Source organism: Trichomycterus rosablanca, chromosome 7 (assembly GCF_030014385.1).
Source record: "Trichomycterus rosablanca isolate fTriRos1 chromosome 7, fTriRos1.hap1, whole genome shotgun sequence".
NCBI classification, from domain to species: Eukaryota; Metazoa; Chordata; class Actinopteri; order Siluriformes; family Trichomycteridae; genus Trichomycterus; species Trichomycterus rosablanca.
The window spans coordinates 34,249,974-34,268,195 of record NC_085994.1 but is presented as its reverse complement, the minus strand read 5'-3'; the positions used below and the strand labels follow the sequence as shown (position 1 = coordinate 34,268,195).

At 38.6% G+C, this 18,222-nt stretch overlaps 1 protein-coding gene across 1 annotated transcript in view; it reads left to right on the top strand.

Moving 5' to 3' along the window:
- Nucleotides 1-18,222, top strand: part of frmd3 (FERM domain containing 3) — a 44,373-nt gene that overhangs the window by 16,878 nt on the left and 9,273 nt on the right. The window contains exons 3-12 of the mRNA XM_062998616.1: nucleotides 690-732; nucleotides 1,362-1,440; nucleotides 3,318-3,415; nucleotides 5,166-5,289; nucleotides 5,951-6,038; nucleotides 7,367-7,455; nucleotides 9,297-9,360; nucleotides 16,091-16,179; nucleotides 17,044-17,118; nucleotides 17,230-17,298. Coding sequence (XP_062854686.1) covers nucleotides 690-732; nucleotides 1,362-1,440; nucleotides 3,318-3,415; nucleotides 5,166-5,289; nucleotides 5,951-6,038; nucleotides 7,367-7,455; nucleotides 9,297-9,360; nucleotides 16,091-16,179; nucleotides 17,044-17,118; nucleotides 17,230-17,298 — 818 coding nt within the window. The remainder of the gene's footprint in view (nucleotides 1-689; nucleotides 733-1,361; nucleotides 1,441-3,317; nucleotides 3,416-5,165; nucleotides 5,290-5,950; nucleotides 6,039-7,366; nucleotides 7,456-9,296; nucleotides 9,361-16,090; nucleotides 16,180-17,043; nucleotides 17,119-17,229; nucleotides 17,299-18,222) is intronic.

Sequence of the window (18,222 nt, the reverse complement as noted above, 5' to 3'; positions counted from 1 at the left end):
AGAACACACATGCTCAAAGGTGTACATTCATCTGCCATATTTTATACCAGCCAGGGATGGATTTGTTGGGAGCCTTAGCTATAAAGAAATAAATACATAAAAAAAACTAGAAATATTTCAGTTAGAAACCAGATTGATTTATGTTTATTTGAATAATTTAATTTGTTATTCAGATTTTAAGAAACATTCCATATGTCCATTTCCAGGGCTCAGGTAACACAGGACTATTATACTAGTCCACTACCACTGAGATCCGGGTTCAAATCTCAGCTGTGCTATCAGCCAGCTGGTAGTGTACACAAACGTAATTGAATGTCTGGGGGAAGAGGGGTGGCCGAAGCTCCTCAATGGATTGGTGCCATGTCCAGGGTATTCCTACCTTGTGTCCTGTTTTTCCTGATTGAACTGGACCTGCCAAAACCCTGAGCGAGATGTGAAGATGAAATAAAAATGCCCCCATTATCCATTACAAAATGATCAGCCCTTTGTTTCCACTATTTTCTCTTAAATTCTACATGAAGTTGCTCTGACAGACATCTGTGCATCTATACCCCGCTGGTTGTGCAATGGTGTTTGCTCAGTCGAGCAGAAAATCTCTCAGCAGGTTAATTAATTATTTATGTCCATTTATGTTGTAATAAATGCTTTGTGTTTTACTCTCTCTATGTGTTTAATTTTTTTGCTAACAGCAATGGTTGGACCCAAGCAAACCCGTGGTCAGGCAGATGAAAAGTAAGTTTGTTTGTTGATTGTTCTTTCTGTGTATTTAGTGAAATATTCATTCAATCATTCTTTTTCTTATCCGCTTATCCAATTAGGGTCGTGGGGGGGTTGTGCTGGTACCTATTCCAGCTTTTCAATGGGCGCATGGCACACAGTAACACCCTGGACGGGACGCCAGTCCATCGCAGGGCAGACACACATACACACACACCCATTCACGCAATTTAGTGTCTCCAGTTAACCTGACTGCATGTTTTTGGACTGTGGGAGGAAACCGGAGCTCTCAGAGGAAACCCACACAAACACGGGGAGAACATGCAAAGTCCACACAGAAATCACCAGTACCACCCCGCCTGGGGATCAAACCCAGGACCTTCTTGCTGTGAGGTGACAGTGCTACCCACTAAGCCACTGTGCTGTTATTTAGTGAAATAGTGAATATCTTTGGTACTAATTGGTCTGTTGGGCCCTTGAGCAAGGCCCTTAACCCTCTCTGCTCCAGGGGCGCCATACGATGGCTGACCCTGTGCTCTGACCCCAGCTTCCAAACAAGCTAGGATACGTGAAGAAAGTAAAGAAATTTTGCATATTTTGGATTCAGTAATATTTTTAATAATGTTTTTCTTTATCGATTGCAGGTCAGCAGCCGTACACGATGTGCTTTCGAGTAAAATTCTACCCACAGGAACCCATCAAGATTAAAGAAGAATTGACCAGGTAACTCAGCAAACGATTAAGAAACACTACGCTTTTCTTTTACTCTAAATATATACACTGGAGTGCTCACTTGAAAACAAGAATTGTGCTACAAAAGAGCTTTTAAAGAATGCCTCCGGAGCAGATTAACCCACTTAGCTTCGAAATGACACCAGCTCGAGTGTTTGGCTGGAGCAGAGATGGAACGCATGTATGAATTGTTTTCTTTTCATTTTTGATAAGCTTCAAGCATGTGGCTGTAGATGTCTTTGATTTGTGGGTGAACTCAAAAGCCGAAGCTTAAAAGCACGCTTTGATGCGATGTTTGGCACAACCCTGAAACACACACTAACATTCATATATGTTTGTACTGTGCTGCTGCTCGGTATGTGTAAACCATCTGAACTGCGAAGATAAGAAACGCCATCCTGCCACGTTTAATACGCTCTATCTGAAAGTCTCTCAAACTGTCTCTGTCATCTGTCATATCTTTTAGATGTTACTGGCTCTATTGAGACCTAGTATTAATATCAACCTTATGTGATCTGATCACATTTGAACATTCATTCATTCATTTGGTCTGTTTTACCACTGCTTTATTCTGGTTGGGTCAAATTCACTGAGCTAAAGGTAGGAGACACCCTGGACAGGTCACAGGGCAAACACACTCACACACACACTAATACCTAGGACAGTTTGGTATCTCCAATTAACCTGAATGCATATCTCCTGGAGGAAACCCACACAGACACTGAGACAACATGCAAACTCCACACAGAAAGGACCCATACTGCTCCACCTGGGAATCAAACCCAGGACCTTCTTGCTGTGAGGCAACAGTGCTACCCACCGAGCCACCGAGCCACAATTGAACATGGATAACCATTTATTTCTGGAATTTGTGTCAAAACTCATTACAAATTATGATTATTCATAATTCAATGTTTAATGACAGAAGCAGGTACATTTCACTCCTGGATAAGACGTCAATAGCTCAGTACCAAAACTTGTGTGTACCAAAGTGTATACACTATTCGGGTAAAATTATGTGGACACCACTTCTAAATATTGAGTACAGGTGTTTCAGCCACACCCACTGATAACAGCTGTATAAAACCAATTACAATAAATACATTAAGTTCCCCGGTGAAACATTGAGGTTTTTTTCAAAGACACCTTTGTGATAAACTGAAATGTAAGTTGCAACCCAGGCCCTGCAACCCTTTTCGTCACTGCCTTACCTCAGAAATGCTCTTTTGACTAAATGTTAAGCCATATAAACACTTTACAATCTGGTATACATCCAGTCACATATTCATTTGGTGTTTTATAATAAAATTAAACTTGGCCTTTGAATTATATTTGACTTTAGCTGATGACTTCTCTGTGCCAGTATAAATAGTATAGTAAGTAAATAGTATAGTATAGTAAACAGAATAGTAATTACTATAGTAACAGTATAGTAATGTAGTAATTTATCTTCATCTCTACATAACGTGTAAATGAAAACTTTCACAAGACATGGAATACAGGAAACAACCACTCTAAGGTAAAATCAGGGTTTTCTTAAGACAATAATGATTAAAAGCCAGTTACATGCTTCTATAAGAGTTTTGAAGACTTTGTATACCATGTAGCCCCTCATAACATGCTGTGTGACATTTTTCCTCATTAGTTGGAAAGCCCGTTTCCATGGTAACCTTTTCTGGGTTAGGGTTCTCATGGAAACATCTTTTTCAGTACGGCTAAAGTACTGGTATGTTTCAGTAGGTTTTACTTACGTATTCTCTATTCAGTATTCAGAGTCAAACAGCACTAGGAAATCACTCATCTGTTTTATTTTGTTAGAAAAGCAAACCTTTCACCCTTGTATTGTATGATCTTGCTTTTCTGCTCAGATACCTGTTGTACCTGCAGCTGAAGAGGGATTTGTACCACGCCAGGCTCTTGTGCCCTTTCGCAGATGCTGCCTATCTTGGAGCCTGTATAGTACAGGGTAATGCTGCAGCTTTACTGTTTGAAGTGCTTTGGCATTTACACAAATTTTGCTAAGATCACAACTGGACGGTAGCTATTAGCCACTGATTGAAATATCAAACTAAATAGCATGGCTATTCAACGTGTCACAAATGTAGATCAACAACATAAACATAAATGTCATGACCAGAGCTAGTTAAGCACTTAAAAAACTTATATATGATACATGGCATTTAATTTAAAGATGGTACTAAAAAATACATATTACGTACATATTAAATACATACATATTTGCATCCATACTACTATGCCGTTTATGATTAAAAGCATAATACTTTTTTATATATATATATTTTGTTTATGCATTTCTCCCCTTTTTCACCTTGTTTAGTGCGTCCAATGGCCCGATTGCATCAAGCTTCCTCTCCACCAATGCCGAACCCCGCTCTGATTGAGGAGAACGAAGCTAACCCACACCCCCTCCGACACGTGGGCAGCGGCCGTATGCATTTTGTCACCTACACGTTGACGAGTGCATCCATCAATTAGCGCCATCAATTTAATATCCCACCCCTATCTGAACAACAGGCCAGTTGTTGTTCATGTGGCCGCTCAGCCCAGACGGCAGGCAGAGAGCTGAGACTCGATACGATGTATTCGAGATCCCATCTCTGGTGTTCAGTGTGTTTTACCGCTGCGCCACATGAGTGGCCGAAAGCATAATACTTGCCTTATTTGTGATATAAATTGTTAATAATTTTAATTATATATAATTTAAAGAGTTATATAAAAATTTAAAAAATGTAATTAAAAAAAATATTAATTCAATTTATATAAATTTAAATTATATAAATGATTTAAATAATTATTAGTTTCCCAATTTGCATTTTAAATTTAAATAATTTTCTCATTGATTTTTTAATTTATTTGACGGCATGAGATCATTTTTAATTTTAATTTATTATGTAATTAAATGTGTGATTTTAATATGTATTTGTTTAATGCATAATTTATAATTTAGATCAGTTACATCAGTAATAGTTGCTCTGATTATAATTTAAAAATGTAATAATTTGCCAGTTTATAGTTATATTTTAATATATTTAAAATAATTTAAGCTCTTCAGATTTATTTTATTTATTATTTAAATAGTTTCTAACTTTGGAATTTTGATGGTTTTTGATTATTTATTTATCATCATTTATTAATAAGAAAAAATTTCAATTGCTATTGAAATAATTAGGAAACATATTTTTCAACATTATATTATTATGTATTTTGAGGATCGTATTGAGTAAAGTGTAGTTAATTCTTTCAAGAATTAAATGCTTAAAATATCTACTAATATATATTTTTAATTTTGTGATGAATATTTGAAATATTATTTTAGCATTGAACATTAGGTCAGGATTAAAACAAGATGGTGTTTAGAAAAAGTTGATTAACCAGCATATAGTTATAATATAAGTTACATTAAATGCTAGCTAACTTTTAATTAACAGTGAGCCAACATTAACTGAAATGTCTCAGTGTTAGTAATGTTGCTCATGTGCATGTTAGGTAAAATATATTAGTGCAAATAAATTGCATAATAGTTGATTTTAAAAACATTTAAATAACTAGATTCTGTAAATGATACCCTACTTTAGATTGTTTGCTTCAAACACAACTGTTTATCCTTCAGAAGGACATATGTTCTTACCTTGTAGATAATTTGGTAGATTCAGTGTGCTGAACTGTTCCGTTATGAGTTATGCTTGTGTTTGCAGCCGAGCTTGGTGACTACGATGCAGACGAGCATCCTGCAGACTACATCAGTGATTTCAAAATCTTCCCCAAACAGAGTCTCAAACTGGAGCGCAAGATCATGGAGATCCATCAGAATGAGCTGAGGTGTGGGCAGCAGTTGACCTGTTCTTTACTGGACAGTATTGTTTTCAGTCTTACATTATTTATGTAATATTATGTAGCTCAGTGATTGTTAAAATAAAACTGAAGATGTAATGCTGATAGTAAAATGTTTTTTTTTCCTGTTACACCACATTGGAGCCTCAAAAAAATGTGCAGTAATTTTTAAGTGCTGTATATACAGAGTATATTAGCCTGCTGGCATGCTTGATAGATTACAGTGGAGTCTGGGAAAGTTCTGCTCTTGAAAACACTGGTGTTGACTTAATCCACTGGGTATCCCAGGGTTCTTTTGAGAATTTTGAAGGTCAGCATTTACATTTCTGGCATTTAGCAGATGCTTTTTTTCAAAGCGGCTTATAGTACTGTGACAGCGTACTGTCTAAGCAATTGAGGGTTAAGGGCCTTGCTCAAGGGCCCAACAGTGGCAACCTGGCAGTATTGGGGCTTGAACCAGTGACCTTTCGATTACTAGTCCAGTACCTTACCCGCTAGGCTACAACTGCCTACAGTTGTGTGTTGTAAACAGTAGAATATAGCAGTTGGTTATAATGTTAAAGTTTGTGTGATGATTTTGTGTTATTTTTGTGTTTTCTAAATGGTTGTTTGTATGAATTATGTTCATTATTTTTATTATTATCTGTAGGGGTCAGTGTCCAGCTCTGGCTGAACTGAACATGCTTCAAAGAGCTCACACACTGGACACATATGGGGTAGACCCACATCCCTGCAAGGTACAACTCAAGGTGTCAGCTTTAATTTTCCTCCAGGTTCTTTATGATGTTATATTTGAACTTTTTTGTATTTTCTCCCCAATTTATCCTCACAATTGTTTGATTATCTGATCATAATTTACCCCTACTGCTCCAGACCAAGAGCGGCATGGTGGTTTAGTGGGTAGTACTGTCGCCTCACAGCAAGAAGGTCTTGGGTCTGGGTCCTTTCTGTGCGGAGTTTGCATGTTCTCCCCGTGTCTGCATGGGTTTTCTCCGGGAGCTCCGGTTTCCTCCCACAGTCCAAAAACATGCTGACAGGTTAATTGGAGACACTGAATTGCCCTATAAGTGAATGGGTGTGTGTATGTGTGTGTATGTGTGTGTGTGTGTGTGTGTGTCTGCACTGCGATGGACTGGCGTCCCATCCAGGTGTTACTGTTGAAAAGCCCCCGACCCTAATTGGATAAGGGAATAAGAAAATGAATGAATGAATGCTGCAGACCTTCACCCATGACCGATAGGGTCACAACTGTCACGTGCTCCCTCCAACACGAAGCCAGTTTATATGGGGATCCATATCGTGCACGGAGAGTCACGCACCCATCTCTGTTTTCCCCTGACTTATAGTGCAGATGCCATCAATCAGCCAGCAGAGGCCATAGTTGCAGCAATTATAAGGAAACCCTGTTCAGCCATTGTCCCACCCCTTACCCCATCGTGTGTCTGTGTAAGCGTTCGGCTGGCTGATAGCAGAACCGAGGCTAATGTGTTTTACCGCTGCGCCACATTTAAACATTTTAAATAAACTTTTACATTCAATTTCAGTGTCATTAGATAAAGCATTGACCTTTATAGTGTGATGAGATTGTAGGTAAGGTTTCTTCCTGAGGAACCTTAGATGGGAATGTTTTTAATGCAGTGCTTAAGAGTTGACCCGTGCAGTCCAAATCCAATGCAAGCTAATCTTCCTGCAGGTCCCTGTACAGTAATAAAAAGATTTGCATCTTCAAGCATCTTTTCTTGGTTTTTCAGATCTTAATTTGACTTCTCATGACATTTAACAGTAAAACAACAAAAGACAATATTAGAATATCTGACAGCCTTTTCTTGCCCTTTTCCTTTGTTAGCAGCCTAAGTAAAGACGCCCACGTTTGTCTTGTCTGGAACCCTAGAGAATGACTTAGGTTAAGGCACAATATATTAGCAATGATCTTGTGGTCAGTTTAAATGAGATTTGGTGAATCAGAAAATCTGGTAATGGTACTTTTACCAGTTGCAGGCTGCTGCAGTCATTTTTTTAGTCACTGCAAAGCTTTTAAGAATCCCACTCATTTTTCTCCTTTTAGGACTTTACTGGAACAACAGCGTTTCTGGGATTCACTGCCCGAGGCTTTGTGGTTTTTCAAGGAAACAAGAGAATCCACTTGCTGAAATGGTATTTACTGTTTGTTTTTACTGTTTTGTACTGCTGACATCATCCTGTTATGTCCTCTGATAACTCTGTACTCTTACCTCCTACTGTGTTTAACCTCTTTTAGTCTCTCTCTCCTTTTTATACTTATTTTTATACTTATTTTGTCTTTGCATTTCAGTTTTACAGGGGGTATAACACAGAAATAATTCAAAACCTAGTTGCCAATACCTTAAAAAGTATTTACCTTCAAGGCTTAGTCAGTTTTTTATTAATACATTTTAAATAATTTTGAACAACATTCGTTACAGAGTGGTGATGTACAGCAGTTTAAGGACTAGGGTATCAGTTCCCCCCTTAGGTGTCACTTTAAAAGTGTGCTTTAAGTCAGTTTGCTAAAACACAGTTTTTTTGGCAGCATGATCCAGTTTGTTAATCCTAGTTTCCTCTGTATTGTGCATTCCTCTGTATTTTTTCCATAAATCCTGATCAGATTGCCTGTCCTTGCTTTTAAAAAGTACTCCCATTACATCCCATAACAAGTAGGGATGGATCTACCTGACTAATGGGACTTGTTACATTTTTGCCACATATACCAACTACATTGCAATCTGAAGATTTTCATCAGACACTTGTTTGACACTTTACTAAGAAGTCTTACAGGTGAACTGTAATTTTTGTAGGGCTTTTCTTTCCTGCAACTGTGACACAATATAATAGAATATAATAGAATAGAATGCCTTTATTTGTCATATATATAGGGTGTCCCAAAATTCACGCAAGATTTGAATTTGGCGCCATTTGTGCGGTAAAGATCATGCGATTTAATGCCGTTGGACTTTTTTCTTTGGGGTTTTTTGAGGTCTAAGGTTTATGCCATCAAGCCCACGACCACCCACGCCTTGAAGGAGGAAATTGAGCGCTGTATCAACGAAATTCAGCCACATTTATGCAAAATGGTCATGGAAAATTTCATGGGCCAGCTGTAGCCTAGTGGTTAAGGTACTGGACCAGTGATCAGAGGGTTGCTGGTTCAAGCCCCACTACTGCCAGGTTGCTGCTGTTGGGCCCTTGAGCAAGGCCCTTAACCCTCAATTGCTTAGACTGTATACTGTAACTGTAATGTAAGTCGCTTTGGATAAAGGCGTCTGCTAAATGCTGAAAATGTAAATGTAAATTTCGACAAAAGAGTGCGTATGTGCCAGCAAAGCCGTGGAGGCCATTTACCCGATATGCTATTCCATACATAACCCTATACTGTATACTTTATGAATCAATTAAAAAATTAAAATTTTTAATTAAAAACCTGTGTTCTCTATCAAAATTACTTCTTGCGTGAATTTTGGGACACCCTTTACATATACACGTGTACAGTACAATTTCCGCAAAGCCAAGCTCTTCTGGAATCTGGGGTCAGAGCGCAGGGTCAGCCATTGTATGGCACCCCTGGAGCTGAGAGGGTAAAGGGCCTTGCTCAAGGACCCAACAGTGGCAGCATGGCAGAGCTAGGATTCGAACTCTCAATCTTTCAGTCGATTGCCCAAAGCTCTACCCACTAGGCTAACACTGTCCAGTTAATGGTCACAAGGGTTTGTATAGTGTACAATATGATTAATATATAAAAATTGCCTTCAGTTGCTGCCAATAAGTTTTGCAACTTCAAAGTGAGATCTGGTGTTACAGTAGCTAATTTAAAGAACACACATATATTTTTAAATCTACTTTTAATTTTTTTTTTAAATATGCTGCTCTAAGATTTTGTCTTCTTCTTCATTTAAATAATGCTTACTGTTTTAAAAAATCAACTTAAAACAAAAATGACAGATTTTAAGCACTAATGAATCTAGCGATCTCTCCCTGTTTAGGTCAGATGTCAGCAAATTTAAGTTTGAAGGGAAAACCTTTTATGTGATTGGAGTACAGAGAGAGGTAAGTTCTATTTGTTTTAAATTAAAGAAATTTTAAGTTCATATCCATTCACTGTTTCTAATCTCGTGCACATCATGTAACACAGCTTGCTAAATGCTTGTTAGGTGTATTTAGACTCATGCAAAATAGAATTAGCCAAATTGTTTAAGCTTTGGTCAAGCCAAAAATATTGTTTACCAGTTTTGCTGTTATAGAGAGTGTGATTATAGAAGACCTTTACATGGTAGTTTATTTAATTGTAACTAGCTATTTCAGTAGTAAAAATGTTGTATAATGCCGGCCTTTGGGGGGAAACATTTCCAGGTAAAAGCTGGAAAAAACAGGTGAATTACATTATGGTCTACTATCTTGTGCTGACTGTGGATTCTTTTGCACAGATTGTCTCACAACCAACTAACCCATATGCCTAGCACATTTCTATACCCCAAACCTGAAATTTTAGACTACGCACTAAAAACTAATTCTAACCATTTCATTGGAGGAAAATGTAGTCATACATCATACATAATACTTTGTAATGCATGCAATAAACAGTTCAATATCTTTACAACTACTGTACATATAAACATAAATTTTTATTAAGCATTTATGTTGTGTATTTTGGAAAGACTAGCTCTACCTGCTGCAAGCAATAGGCTTATTTTTCTATTGAAAGTTTAAGACTTCTTGTAATTAAGCATCAACTTGAGCATTACACACTATTTTTTGATATTCCAACAGTGCATGTTTTGACTATGTTTACAGTAGTGTATCATTTAAACACTTCTTAGGAGGGCAGGATATTTGACAGTTCAGTTTTAGCTATGCTACATAGGTTTATGAGACTGTGGGGATGTTTAAACTAACCTGTTAGCCATAAGCCTGCTATGCCCTTTAACATTGGACTGTTAACCTGATTGTGTACCTTTTATTTTTAGCCAAACTTTTCCCATGAATTAATTTAAAGTTTACCATTTCACTTGTCAATATAGAAATAATTACTGTATTAAAATATATTTAGTTCATCATGTTCATCATCCTGTTTTTGACTTGTTGCTTAAATTCATGTTTTGTATGTGCTTCTGCCTTCTTTTGTTTGTGTGTGATTTTTCCATTGCTGGTGAGTAAACACACATTTCATTACCATCTTTTACTCATGATAACATTTTATACTTGCTTTAAACTCTTACTCTCACATCCCTGTCTCCAGCATTTAGAATACTTAAGTTTTTATGCTTAATAAGGAATATAGTGCACACACACACACACACGCACACACACACACACTGTTTATACTAGCATGCTAAAATACACTGATCCACCTCCTTGCAACCACCTCCTTGTTTCTACACTCACTGTCTATACTATCAGCTCCACTTACCATATAGAAGCACTTTGTAGTTCTACAATGGTCAGGACGAACACAGAGCAGGTATTATTTGGGTGGTGGATGATTCTCAGCACTGCAGTGACACTGACATGGTGGTGGTGTGTTAGTGTGTGTTGTGCTGGTATGAGTGGATCAGACACAGCAGCGCTGCTGGAGGGTTTAAGTACCATGTCCACTCACTGTCCACCCTATTAGACACTCCTACCTAGTTGGTCCACCTTGTAGATGTAGTCAGAGACGATTGCTACTATTGCTGCTGTTTGAGTTGGTCATTTTTTAGACCTTCATCAGTGGTCACAGGACGCTGCCCACAGGGCGTTGTTGGCTGGATATTTTTGGTTGGTGGACGATTCTCAGTCCAGCAGTGACAGTGAGGTCACTCCAGCAGCATTGCTGTGTATTATCATACCAGCACAACACACACTAACACACCACCACCATGTCAGCGTCACTGCAGTGCTGAGAATGATCCACCACCCAAATAATACCTGCTCTGTGGTGGTCCTGTGGGGGTCTTGACCATTGAAGAACAGCATGAAAGGGGGCTAACAAAGCATGCAGAGAAACAGATGGACTACAGTCAGTAATTGTAGAACTACAAAGTGCTTCTATATGGTAAGTGGAGCTGATAAAATGGACAATGTGTGCACAAACAAGAAGGTGGTTTTAATGTTATGGCTGATCTGTGTATGCTCATAGAGTAAATTTACCTCTGTACCTGAATAACTGAACAATCTTTACTGAACTTAAATATACTTTGCTCAGTCAGAATCACACATCCTGACAACCTCTTAGATGGCGGCTCTTTCATGCTGAGCTGCATGTGTGTTTGTATTGATTCCTTCAAGCTTCAGTCCGATGCTTAGACAGCATTTAATCGATCCTCTTGTCTCATATTACACAACATAAAAACCTAATGGAACAAATTCTCCTGACAGTTCCGTTTTTCACCTCCTCCAGAGCACATGTTCAGCTCAAACGCAGCACGTACACTATATTACCCGCCTACGAGCTTGGCACACACTGACTAACGTATAGCCAGTATATAGTAGATATAACATCCAAGCCTGTATATATAACATCCAAATATGCTAATCTGCTGAGTTCTGTATAAATATATTAGCCAAATGTAGCCAATTTACTTCTGTATATTGTAAAGCCTGTATTAATGTAAATCAACACAATTGTAGCAATACAGATTTAATGGATTAGTTAGAGATACACTGGACACACACCACATTAGAGATACATTTGATCTGCTTTTACTTTTGCCTCAATTATATGCTCTGAACTGCAACTAGAAAGGGTAGGGCAAAGGTTTGACAGCTTAACATTGTGCAAATCAGTGCATATGTTTAGCTAATTAAGCACAGGCCTAATTTCAAATGGGAAAATCATTAATTTTATTGAGATGAATGACAATCAATGGCAATTTCCAATCCCAAGTTTAGAGTTGATCTGTTTATTGGCTCCAGTGAGGAATAGACCAACAGCTTTGCTCATTTTATCTCTAAAAACGGCGGAAGTCTTAAACTATAGCAGCATTTATTCTAATTAAAACTGACCTATGAATGATTTCTCCCGATTTTTGCGCATCCAATTTGTACCCAATTGCGTTATGCTTCCTCTCTACTGGTGCTGACTTCCGCCCCGATAGAGGAGAGCAAGACTGTCACACGGTCCTCCGACACTTGTGCAGTAGCCGACTGCATCTTTTTACCCGCACGAGGCGAGTTCATATGCCGATCAGCTTTGAGCACGGAGCGCCACACCCTGATCAGCATCAACCAGCCAGCAGAGGTTGTAACTTGCTCAGTTATGAGGAGTCCCTATTCGGCTCATCCTACCCTATAAACAACAGCCAATCATTGTTCATGCAGCCGCCCTGCCCAGCCAGATGTCAGAGCTGAGATTCGATACGATGTACAGTATTCGAAATCCCAGCTCTGGTGTGCTTTCGTGTTTTACCGCTGCACCACCTGAGCGGCCAATTGCTGTAGAAATGTTTGCACATGTACTTAATTTGGTCCCACACAAATATTTTTGGAAGTTTAGTTGCATTTAAGAAGCTTGCGAAACCAAAATAAATCTCCATGCTGGAAAGTTAGTCAAAGGATTACATCGAAATTCCTAACAGAACTACAACAGTTTGTTAACTGACAGAGACTAAAACTCTTCGCTGTGATTAGGGCCTAAAACGTATGAAACCATGCATAGAATTAAGGTACAAATTTAGGGACATGTAGTTTGTATGTCTGGCAGTCCTGTGTTTCATTAATTTCTGTCTGTTTGGTTTTTTTACTACGTTATTGGAACAGTGTCGAAAAAACACAATAAAATCTGCTGGGTAAGACCCCACCACCACTTCCCAAAGGCTTTGTCTTTGTTAATTTGTTGATTATCAATAGATTTTAAGTCTCTTTGGTTACATCTAACCACCTGACAGTATGGGTTTTCTTTCTGATATTTCCAGTTTTTATACTACTGACAATTGTTTGCACAGATGATCTTGAACACTAAAGTTGCTTAAAATGGTTTTAAGTGACTTTTGTAATTGAGATCTTTTTCTGTTATGTGTACAAGCATTTTATTGTAATGCTTATGGCTCAGTCTACTAATAGCTTAGTTTGCTAATTGTATCTGGTTGTAGTTGTAATAATTTAATAAAACCACAAACAAAAGTTTAGGCAATGTTACAAAGTTGAATGAAATTTTCCACACCAGTATATTGATGGTACTGTAATTACATACATCTCCTCTACAAGAGTATGTTAACATTAGACTCTAACTCTAAATCATATGGTAGATTTATAAACTGTATACACATTTATTGCCAGCTTATATCTAGTTATAAAATTGTATCAGATACCAGCAATTACCACAGCTTGTGTTACACACGTACTTCTGCTGAGTGAACTCGAGTTTCACTCTGAAACTGAGTAGCCAGAATCTAATTTAATCTAATTGAGCCGGACTGACACACAGGAACGAAAGAGCAGCCAGGAAAAAAGCTTTCAGCACTAACGTGAAGCCATGTGTTTTAATTGGTAACCATTTGCTCGAACATGTCCCAAGTCAAAGCTGTTGAATTGTTTGCCCAGACAGTTTGTGGACACCCAACACAGAAACATAGATTAACTTTTACATTTGATTAGCTACCTGAAACAGGACATATTAAAGCATGCTTAAATGTAAAGAGGACAAACACATGGTATTTTGTCACGTTACCAAACTCTAAAGTTAACATTTACTTGTAAGGGACATTTTTGTCATGACCGTGTTGGAGTTTAAACAATTGCTGCTATATATATAACAGATATATATAATAAGCTTAATTGTAGCCTTATTTATGTTCTCTCTCTCTCTCTCTCTCTCTCTCTCTCTCTCTCTATAGATATACAGTGTATCACAAAAGTGAGTACACCCCTCACATTTCTGCAAATATTTCATTATATTTTTTCATGGGACAACACTATAGACATGAAACTTGGATATAACTTAGAGTAGTCAGTGTACAGCTTGTATAGCAGTGTAGATTTACTGTCTTCTGAAAAGAACTCAACACATAGCCATTAATGTCTAAATAGCTGGCAACATAAGTGAGTACACCCCACAGTGAACATGTCCAAATTGTGCCCAAATGTGTCGTTGTCCCTCCCTGGTGTCATGTGTCAAGGTCCCAGGTGTAAATGGGGAGCAGGGCTGTTAAATTTGGTGTTTTGGGTACAATTCTCTCATACTGGCCACTGGATATTTAACATGGCACTTCATGGCAAAGAACTCTCTGAGGATGTGAGAAATAGAATTGTTGCTCTCCACAAAGATGGCCTGGGCTATAAGAAGATTGCTAACACCCTGAAACTGAGCTACAGCATGGTGGCCAAGGTCATACAGCGGTTTTCCAGGACAGGTTCCACTCGGAACAGGCTTCGCCAGGGTCGACCAAAAAAGTTGAGTCCACGTGTTCGGCGTCATATCCAGAGGTTGGCTTTAAAAAATAGACACATGAGTGCTGCCAGCATTGCTGCAGAGGTTGAAGACATGGGAGGTCAGCCTGTCAGTGCTCAGACCATACGCCGCACACTGCATCAACTCGGTCTGCATGGTCGTCATCCCAGAAGGAAGCTGACGCACAAGAAAGCCAGCAAACAGTTTGCTGAAAACAAGCAGTCCAAGAACATGGATTACTGGAATGCCCTGCGGTCTGACGAGACCAAGATAAACTTGTTTGGCTCAGATGGTGTCCAGCATGTGTGGCGGCGCCCTGGTGAGAAGTACCAAGACAACTGTATCTTGCCTACAGTCAAGCATGGTGGTGGTAGCATCATGGTCTTGGGCTGCATGAGTGTTGCTGGCACTGGGGAGCTGCAGTTCATTGAGGGAAACATGAATTCCAACATGTACTGTGACATTCTGAAACAGAGCATGATCCCCTCCCTTCGAAAACTCCAAGATGACAACCTCCAAGATGACAACTGCCTTGCTGAGGAAGCTGAAGGTAAAGGTGATGGACTAAACCCAATTGAGCACCTGTGGCGCATCCTCAAGTGGAAGGTGGAGGAGTTCAATGTGTCTAACATCCACCAGCTCCGTGATGTCATCATGGAGGATTGGAAGAGGATTCCAGTAGCAACCTGTGCAGCTCTGGTGAATTCCATGCCCAGGAGGGTTAAGGCAGTGCTGGATAATAATGGTGGTCACACAAAATATTGACACTTTGGGCACAATTTGGACATGTTCACTGTGGGGTGTACTCACTTATGTTGCCAGTCATTTAGACATTAATGGCTGTGTGTTGAGTTATTTTCAGAAGACAGTAAATCTACACTGCTATACAAGTTGTACACTGACTACTCTAAGTTATATCCAAGTTTTATTTCTATAGTGTTGTCCCATGAAAAGATATAATAAAATATTTGCAGAAATGTGAGGGGTGTACTCACTTTTGTGATACACTGTATATACTGTATATATATATATATATATATATACACATATTTAATATGAAGTAGTGCATAGTTACATGAAAGTACTGCTTATTTATTGTGTGTTTTGAATTGCATTATTGATCTCCATTCTCATCCTTGTTTATTTTTTCTTATAATTGTACTAGTCTACAACCAAACGCTCTCTCTCTCTCTTTCTCTCACTGTGATTGGTCTCTAGGTCAGCAGCAGTTTATTCAACTCTCATCAGATTCCCTTTATACCTATATTGTGTTCTTTATCACATTATTTTCCTCCAAATACCTAAATTAAATTAAGCCTCTCTTTCCCCTCCCTTATTTTTAATTTCTCTCCACACCTTTGTTCACCAGCGCACCAGTTCTTCAGATTTTCCTTTTTTTTGTACTCTCTGCAGAAGAAACTGGTTTTGACGTTCCACACCTCCACACCAGCAGCCTGTAAACACCTCTGGAAATGTGGCGTGGAAAATCAGGCGTTTTACAAGTAAGAGCAAATTCTCTCTGCCCACAATCTTCCTGTTATCCTTTCTCTCTTTATCTCTCTCTCTTGTACACACATGCTCTCTGGTGTTTTAGTAGAATCATATTTCTAATTAAAGCTGTTTAATTAGGAACTAAAAAGCCAGTGACAGAACATCACACACGCAAGATCAGCTCTGAACATTTAATCAGTCCTACCAGGATCCTACTCATGAAGTCATGGATGTTTTTTGTGAATGTTGCAGATTTAATTGTGTCATTTGAAAGGGTTTTTCCTAAATGTTGTCACACTATTTAGAACACTGCTCATAAATTTTTTTCTTTTTATATTTTTGTTTATGCATTTTCTCCCCCTTTTCCCCCAACTTTTTAGCATATCAAATTACTGAATTACATTACGCTTTCACTCTACTAATGCCAATCCTCACCCTAGTAGAGGAGAGCGAGACTGACACATTCCTCCTCTGACACATGTGCAGCAGCTGACTGCATTTTTCAACTGCACAAGGCAAGTTCATATGCAGATCAGCTTTGTGTAGCTTTATTCCTCGACCCTTTGCAGGCACCATCAATCAGCCAGCAGAGGTTGTAATTGCCTCAGTTATGAAGAGTCCGTATCCGGCTCCCACCCTGTATGAACAACAGCGAATCGTTGTTCATGTAGGTGCCCAGTTGGATGGCAGAGCAGAGTTTTAAACCTTCTACCGCTGCACCACTTGAGTGGCCCCCCAAACTTTTGTTGATCAAGCAAAACCTGAACCTTACAATAAACATGAAGCATAAAGCATACACTCACAAGGCATAACACAAGGCCACACACAAATCCTCAGGTTTCTTATGCTATTTCATTTCTTTCCTTTTTGGATAGATGTGCAAAATCCAGTCAGATCAAGACCGTCTCCAGCAGCAATATATTTTTTAAAGGCACCAGATTTCGCTACAGGTAGGACGAACTATTTTATAGATCAGAAGATGTGTTGTCCTATATAAAATTACAAATGCATTAAAGATAAATAAACATGGATATGATTATTTGTGTTTGACTTGATCCTAGTGGTCGTGTTGCTAAAGAGGTGGCTGAAGCCAGTTCAAAGATCCAAAGAGAGCCGCCAGTCGTTCACAGGTCAGAGTTACACCCACTGTGTTTTAAATACTTCTTTGTTTTGTATTTTTACTCATTTTAGTTCATATCGTCTGTCTTTGTCTTCTTAAATGCATGACAGGTAAGAATTCTGTCTCTTTTAAAACTGCATCTTATGTAATATTAGAGAGTAGGTTAACACATTAGCTTAACTGGTCGTGGTCTCAGGTTGAAAAGAACATCATGTTCCACTTTCATTAATCAACATTGGTGGAAAGTAACGAAGTTACTTAACTATCAGTTTATTTAGTATTTTTATTAGACGTCTGTAACGGCACATCAGCAAGTGCTGAAATCAGTTTATTTTGTATGCATTGGTTAACAGTTAATTCAGGCATTAAGAAACGAATCAGTTCCAAAACTAAAGAGTCGTTTTAACACACAAAGATTTGGCTTCATCTCATTTTGACCCTGCAGGTGGCAAAAATCTAAGCCAGTGTAATTCCCACTACTAATTGTAGGAGTAAATAGACCTAAAAGTAGGTGGACATGACATCCTACTAGTTTCACATTCCACTCTGGGACCATTAAGATCAAGTTGCTCCCACCATTCCTCTTGAAGGGCTTTCCACAAGATTTTGAAGTGGACCTGTGTGAATTTGTGCCTATTTGTTCATAAGAGCATTTGTGAGGTCAAACAACAGTCCTGGACGAGAAGTCGTCGATCCAAATCTGATCCCAGAGATTTTCAGTGGGACTGATGTCAGGGTTCTGTGCAGGCCACTGGAGTTCTGAACAGTCATGCTGGTAGAAGAAATGGACCTTCCTTAAACTGTTGCCACAAAAGTGGAGGCATTTGATTCATTTTATATAATTAGTTTTGTGTACGTGTTAGTGATGGATCTGGCTTAAACATATTAACTCAGTAATTAGATGGAGTGTCTAAATACTTTGACTGTATAGTGT